Source organism: Panicum hallii, chromosome 2 (assembly GCF_002211085.1).
Source record: "Panicum hallii strain FIL2 chromosome 2, PHallii_v3.1, whole genome shotgun sequence".
Taxonomy (NCBI): Eukaryota; Viridiplantae; Streptophyta; class Magnoliopsida; order Poales; family Poaceae; genus Panicum; species Panicum hallii.
The window spans coordinates 41604383-41611670 of record NC_038043.1 but is presented as its reverse complement, the minus strand read 5'-3'; the positions used below and the strand labels follow the sequence as shown (position 1 = coordinate 41611670).

The following is a 7288-nucleotide window of genomic DNA, read 5'->3' as shown; positions in this document are numbered from 1 at the left end:
TTCCTCACAAATTCCCGCCACTGAAGACGATCCCCCTTCTTCCAGCCCTCAATCCACTGGGTCCGCGTCTCATCATCAAACTCGTGGACGACACCGCCGGCAAGCTTCTCCGGCCACCGCGTGTGTGTCGTCGCACAAAACTTGCGGTGGCGAAGCCTACGCCCTTCCCCGGCGTCGGCGCCATGGCGTTCACGCTGTACCCCACCAAGTCCTCGACGCGCGCGCCCTGGAGCACCAGCTTCTTCCGCCACAAGTTCCCGGCCGCCGCGACCTCCTTCTGATCAGGCTAGCTCCGGCCGCCGGCGACCTCCGAGTTTCTAGAGGAGGTGGAGGAGCATACATACGTACACCGATACACGTGAGTGTGCGCGTACAAAGAATCAAAGATACGTTGTTTCTTTACTTCGTTGTTAGTAAAATTGGCACATACAACATGGACCCCGGGCGCAACATGATCAGCTCCGCGGTGCCATTCCGCGCCGCCGGCGAAGGCGGCGCACAGGTGTTTCTCTTTGGCGGCGGCGGCGGCTTCCTTCGAGGTCAGTAATCGTGATAGCAGGCGCTACCTAGTTCGTGGAATATACCCGTTGCTTATGTCCTAGTCTGCAGGCGCGCCGGTGGTGGGGGCCGCCGGGGCGGCGGACGGCTGGCGGCGCAAGCGGCCGTTCCAGCTAACGGCGCACGAGGAGCTGCAGCTCCAGCTCGAGCTCGGAGACGATGAGCTGGCCGGCTTCGACTACGAGCTGCACGGTGGGCCGCAGGAGCGGACGAAGCGCCGGCTGACGGCGGAGCAGGTTCGGGAGCTGGAGCTGAGCTTCGAGGAGGAGAAGCGGAAGCTGGAGCCCGAGCGGAAGAGCGAGCTGGCGCGGAGGCTGGGTATCGCGCCGCGGCAGGTGGCCGTGTGGTTCCAGAACCGCCGCGCGCGCTGGAAGGCCAAGCAGCTTGAGCAGGACTTCGACCGCCTCAGGGCCGCCCACGACGAGCTCCTCGCCGGCCGCGACGCGCTTCTGGCCGACAACGACCGCCTCCGGTCACAGGTGAGGTCATCAATCCGGCGGGCCATCGTTTAACCCTGCACTTAGCTAGGCACTCTCATGAAGATAACTTAACCACCAATTTCAGGAATTCTTTGAAAAAAATAAATAAACTTTTGGAACAGGATTCTTCTTTCTTCTTCCTGAGTAGCATGAACCGAAGCGAAGGAAATAAATTTCAGATGCGTTTAAGATCTAGCACTTTGGATCTCTGGTTACAGTCAATTTATTCTTACAGTTGTGGTTAAGTTATATTAATTTATGGTAATTCCTTTTGTTGTAACTTCTAGATAGAATTAGTACAATTAAAAGTTCTGTTGAACTCCTCTAAAACTACCATAATTTTGCAACGCCTTTGATCTAGATACATGCAACTTCTTTTTTTTTTAGAAAAAAGAAGTATATGTTCACATAATTTGGATGTGGCTTGTATAAACCAATAACTGAGTGGTAAGTAAACAACCCATCTTAGAGCAAGTATATCGTAATATTCTTCCTGATTGTCTCATATAATTTTACGTAAAGTATTTGATGATGTGGAAGAGAGAGAATGGGGTGAGAGAAAAAATTGGTCGTTTCGTTGAAGCAACAACCTCATAATCTAAAATTTAGAACTCCCAGATTCCTAGCACACCATTGTATGAGTTCTCGTTGCCATTCAACTCATACCATTCTTTTTTCTATGCATAAATTAAGAGACTGTGCAATTGCTACGAGATAACTTAAAAGCACACAATCTATAGGTTGTCTATTAAGTCGTAATAATGCATGAGACTGTCTATACTTATTCTTAAAATTTGTGCTGATAAAGCCTTCAAAGTTTGATTGTGTAATTTAGGAATGGAAATTTGGGGGGGGGTGTTAAGATTGTTTATATACTTATTATGTATGAAAATCAAAGAAGTAGAACTTTTTATAAAATAAAAAGGGCTAGATTTATATTTTGAATCACTCGCATACAAATAAGATAGAGAACGTGTTTTGGTTGATGTCCACTAGGGATGCGTTAACCGGAAAAAAAATAGACTATCTGCTTGCATTTGTAGTGCTTAAGACTTAGGGTATGTTTGGACCTTTTAGTCTCCATCACATCGAATATTTGAACATCAATTAGAAGTATATTTTAATTAGAAGTATTAAATATAGACTAATTATAAACCAATTGCATAAATGGAGACTAATTCACGAGATGAATCCATTAAACCTAATTAGTTCATGATTTGATAATATTGTGCTACAATAAATATGTACTAATGATAGATTAATTAGACTTATTTATAATTAGTGTTTATTTGATACTCTTAATTGATGTCAAACATCCAATATAATGTGACTAAACTTTAGTCCGGCAGATCAAACAGACTCTTGATAATGCACGCAAGTATAGGCCTGTTTGGTTTGGCGCCGCAGGCGCCGCGACCTGCCTAAGGTGCGGCGGCCGATCTGGCCGCCACACCTGCGGCGCGAAAACTGCGGCGCGGTGTGGCGCCTGCGGCGCCAAACCAAACAGCCCCTATATTCTCGTGGTGACATAGTAAGGGCGTAGGCTAGCATCTAGGCCGTAGGAGGGGTAGTTAACAGATATGCTAGCAGATTCCACGATGATAACAACCCGATCGATTAGTTATATAGTTAATCTTAGCGAGGGGTGTTTGGATTCAGTGAATAATTTTTAGTATAGGTTATATCGGATGTTTGATGCCAATTAGAAGACTAAATATAAGCTAACTATAAAATTAATCGCATAAACCGAGGCAAATTCACAAGACGAATCTATTAAACCTAATTAATCCATCATTAGCACATCTTTTCTGTAGCACAATATGATCAAATCATAAATTAATTAAGTTTAATAGATTCATCTCGTGAATTAGTCTTTATTTATACAATTGGTTTTATTGTTAATCTATATTTAATACTCTTAATTGGTGTTTTAAACATCCAATATGATGTGAGTAAAATAGTTCGGGAAACAAGCACCCCCTAATCGTAACAGCCGCCAAAAATAATCTATCGCAGAAGCGAAGCCAGCATTGATTAGTAGGGCCACTGTGTGTTCAGGCAGAGGCAGACACTGCATTTCACATGTCACTGGCAGTTATTGTTCAGTATCATGGCCTGACCAGGCCAAGAAATACGAATCTTCTTGTGCAATCATAAACGTCAGATTTACAGAGATAAACATCAACATTGGTATCAGGTAATCACGCTGACTGACAAGCTGCAAGCCAAGGAGTCGTCGGTGCCAGCCTCTGCTCTGCAAGCGGCAGCCTACGCTCCTTTCGAGCAAGATCAGCTCTGCACCGAGACCGCCATCACAGGCGGAGCGGCGCCGGCGGCGGGCTACACAGGGGGAGCCGGCGACAGCCCGGAGTCCTACTTGGCCAGCGCGCGCTCGCCACCTTCGTCATCAGAGGACGACTGCGGTGGCGGCGACGGTGACGGCGGCGCCTTCTTCCTCCCCGACCCCGACGCGCTGCTCGCCGCGGCTGCCGAAGAGGACGGGGCGCAGCTCAGCAACTGGGCATGGCTGTGGAACGAGCAGCAATATTAACCTAGCTAGTGTTTCATTACACTGTATAAATTTGGGTTTTGCGTATTCCTGGTATTGATACGGTATCTTCTGATGATAAATTAAAGCTTTATTACACTGTTCACTATCACATTTCTACCCAGCTGAAAGTGACCGTTTCTAAGTCTGACATTAGAAGTGACTGCACGCTGCAGTGTGTTGTTCAACGATGGCCAAAAGTTGGGCCGGGCTGGCCCGTAATCACCTTCCTTATTAAATTTGCCAGGGTGACTGGATCTGTCAGATTGGATTTCGCTTTGGAAAAGAGATCAGCAAAAAGGAGTGGATCAAGGTTGACAGTACGATTTTAGAGCAGGAACCCAAACCGACCCATCAGTTTATCTTCGACCAAGTATTCTATAATATTTAAACTGCAACTTGGCCAGTAATTTTGTATTAAAATATAAACAAAATATCTAATGAATCTACTAGGTTATGAAAATACTTTGCAGGAAAAATCTATGCATATGATGTTTATAGTTTTCACAGACTAATATTCTGATAACTATGAAATTTTGATAAGGTGTCAAGTTTTTGTGACCCAAGATAGTAGTAACTAACTTGATCAGCTCGAAAACAATGTGAGGTCCCTTGTATATATCGAGAGAAAAAAAAGTAGGCAATGGATCCCAACAAAGAGAAATTTAAATAATAAGTTCCATTAAACATAATGAGTGTCAATCGACCCACCGCAGTACTAACATGCTGCAACATGTATAGTTTTAGATATGAAATTACTAATGCAAAGATCATCCAAGACCCACTGATAGAATTTTATTTGTCCCTAAATGGTTTTCTATGGCAGGATGCAATCTTTTCCCCATAACACGTGTACAACTTACCCATCCATTGATTTTCTTGCCATGCTCGTCGCACATAGCTCTCTAATCATGTCCTCAATCGCTTTCCACGATGAGCCGCCTTCGGACACCGCTACTTGAGCATGTCTTGCTAACTTTGCCGCGTTTGATGCCATCGACATTCCATCCTCCCCGAACATCAAGTCTCTCACCACCCTTGTGATCTCGTTACTCTTAACCAAGCCTCCAATGGTTCCATCACTGCTATGGACCCTAACACCAATTCCTAGCTCGTCGACGATGAACTTTGCGTTCATAGGTTGTTCAAACTCAGCTGGCCATGCCGCTAGAGGGACACCCGCAGCAACACTTTCTAATACCGAGTTCCACCCGCAGTGGCTTAAAAATCCTCGGACACATGAGTGGCCAAGTATTTCTCGTTGGTCCACCCACTCTCTCACCACCTTTCCCCTCCCTTCCACACGCTCCTCGAACCCTATGCCAAGGTGGGCGTTGTTAGGCCGCACAGCCCATAGAAAGTCCACCCCAGCCCGATCTAGCCCGTCAGCCACTTGTCTCAGCTGCACTTCAGGGATGGCTGCCAGTGTCCCAAGCGAGATGTACAATACAGCCCTCCCAGCAGCTGCCTTCTCGTCCAACCAGAGCATCCATGGGGGCCTGCTGGCATGAGCATCATGATCAACAGAGGTAGATTGCCGGGCCAAGCATAGTGGGCCGATAGGCCAGGCCCTGGGTCCAACCTGCCGGTTCCAATGCTCTATGTAGCGGCCCTCCAGGTCATGGAAGGTATTCATGATCACGCCGTGGCTAGCGGCGACGGCCACCGCCATCTTGGCATCCAGCTCCATCAGCGGCAGTGGCGGCGGGACGAGGTCGGCGAGCGAGAACCGGAGGTGGGGGAACTCAGGCACCGTGTACGTACCGGTGGACGCGTCGTCACCCTGTGCCGAGGCTCCGGGCTTGTCTCGCACGCACGCCTCCCTGACGACGTGCGCGAACGCGGACGTGCCCAGGAACGACACGCTCGGGACGCCGAGCGCGGCGGCCGACGCGTGCGCCCAGTACAGGAACCCGTCGGCGACGAGGAGGCCCGGTGGCGGGCGCATGGCCGCGAGCGCGTACTCGAACCGCGGGCGCAGCGGCGATGTGGCCTCCGCGAACGCGGCGAAGGAGGACGCTCCCGCGACGCCCTCGGCGCTCTCCCCGCCCGCGGGCGCGTGGCCGGCCGGGAACGGGAGCTCGATGACAGCCGCGTCCCCGGCGCCGCCGTCGGCCAGCGCGGTGCGGGCGAAGGCCGCGTTGCCCGGGGTGGTGAGGAGCGTGACGGCGGCGAGCCCCCGGCGGCGGAGGAGGCAGGCGAGGTCCAGGAGCGGGATGGTGTGGCCTTTCGCCATGAGCGGGAAGACGGCGACGTGAGGCAGCTCGCAGCCATGGAGGTCTTGGCAATGGGCGGCGGCGGCGGGGGGTGCCATGCTTTCTTGGCGTTCGCACTCTTGTACGTTGTCTTGCGACTGAATGTTGCCTGCGAGCTCGCCCGGCTTCCGCGGCCGCAGTCGCGCCGCCGCAGCTCCGAGCCAGGCCGCTGCGCTCGCCCTAGCCCCCGGCCCCCGCACGCCTGTTGTACCGTGGGAGAGGAAGAGATGGGGGAGAAGACCGAAGAGATAAAGGAAGAGAGAGGGGGAGAAGATGATGAAATAAAAAAGAGAGAGATGCGTGGGCATGTGCTGCTGTCTTTCTAGACCCTACCTGATGCTACTTTTCTATTAAACTCCACGCGCTACTCGGTTTAATTTTTTTCGCCCATCTACAGGCGCAGACGACGCCATCACCCGCTCGTAAAAATAGTCCTATTTCTAGGGGCGGGTGATGGCATCACCCATCCCTAAAAATATATTTCCAGGAGCCGCTCGGTTGCTACATTAGCTCAAGGGCAATTTTGCTGGTGGACACTCTGGAATGTCAATCTTTGTCATAGGACACTACTCAATACTGTCTTTGCTACTGGACATCTTTTAGGTGTGCATTTTTTCAACAGACACAGCAGCTATTATAATTTTCATTTTAAAAAAAATGGAGGGAAAAAAATTTGCAAATACCCAGATTACCCCGTTCATCCACCCGCCGCCCCCCCCGGCCCGCTAAGCAGGGGCGCCCCCCCACCCCCGCGCGGAAGCAGGGCGCAGCGCCTCCGCCCCCCCCCCCCCCCCCCCCCCCCCCGCCGGCGAGGCAAGCAGGGGGCGCCGCCCGCCACCCACCCCCCGGCGCCTTCCAGCCGGGCGCCGCCTCCGCCCCCACCCCTCGCGCGCGAGCGCACCCCCCCCCCCCCCCCCCCCCGCGCGGAAGCAGGGCGCCGCTGCCCCCACCCCGCGCGCGCGAGCCCCTCTCCCCCCCTCCCCGCGCCCGCCGGCGAGGCAAGCAGGGGCGGCGCCTCCGCTCCACCCCGCGCGCGCGAGCCCCCCCCCCTCCCCGCGCCGAGGCAAGCAGGCGCGCCGCCGCCCCGGCCGGCCGGCCAGCGAGGCAAGCGGGACCGGCGCGCTAGGCAGGGCGCCGCCTTCTCACCACCCCCCCCCCCCCCCGCGCGAGGACGCGGGGGCGCCGCCGCCCCGACCGGCCGGCCAGCGAGGCAAGCGGGGCCGGCGCGCTAGGCAGGGCGCCGCCTTCTCACCACCCCCCCCCCCCCCCACACGCGCGCTAAGCAGCAGCGGGGCGCCGCCCCCGCCAAGCAGGGGCGCCGCCCCCGCCAAGCAGGGGCGCCTACCATGCAAGGGCACTTTGGTCAGATCAGCTGCTTTGTCTATCCTTCCAACCAGGAAATTGATATTATAATCACTGCGGTGTCCATTGGCAAAGATGCACACTTA

The 7288-nt window shown here is 52.9% G+C and overlaps 2 protein-coding genes across 2 annotated transcripts; one reads left to right on the top strand and one right to left on the bottom strand.

Moving 5' to 3' along the window:
• LOC112883237 (homeobox-leucine zipper protein HOX25-like) lies at window positions 1-3697 on the top strand. The gene is made up of 3 exons (XM_025948508.1): window positions 1-539; window positions 610-1037; window positions 3235-3697. The coding sequence occupies exons 1-3, from the start codon at window positions 434-436 to the stop codon at window positions 3586-3588; spliced, it is 888 nt and encodes a 295-aa protein (XP_025804293.1). The 5' UTR covers window positions 1-433; the 3' UTR covers window positions 3589-3697.
• Window positions 3698-4229: 532 nt separating this feature from the next.
• LOC112879288 (UDP-glycosyltransferase 90A1-like) lies at window positions 4230-6098 on the bottom strand. Its single transcript, XM_025943503.1, has one exon. It carries the CDS (start codon window positions 5897-5899, stop codon window positions 4445-4447), a length of 1455 nt encoding a protein of 484 aa, XP_025799288.1. The 5' UTR covers window positions 5900-6098; the 3' UTR covers window positions 4230-4444.
• Between the last annotated feature and the right edge of the window lie 1190 nt (window positions 6099-7288).

Excerpts from the sequence above, each read along its gene's own strand:
- LOC112883237 (XM_025948508.1), top strand. The coding sequence starts at position 434 with ATGGACCCCGGGCGCAACATGATCAGCTCCGCGGTGCCATTCCGCGCC. Across the intron at positions 540-609 it reads CGGCGGCGGCTTCCTTCGAG|GCGCGCCGGTGGTGGGGGCC; the intron begins GTCAGTAATCGT and ends CCTAGTCTGCAG. Across the intron at positions 1,038-3,234 it reads ACGACCGCCTCCGGTCACAG|GTAATCACGCTGACTGACAA; the intron begins GTGAGGTCATCA and ends CATTGGTATCAG.
- LOC112879288 (XM_025943503.1), bottom strand. The coding sequence starts at position 5,899 with ATGGCACCCCCCGCCGCCGCCGCCCATTGCCAAGACCTCCATGGCTGC.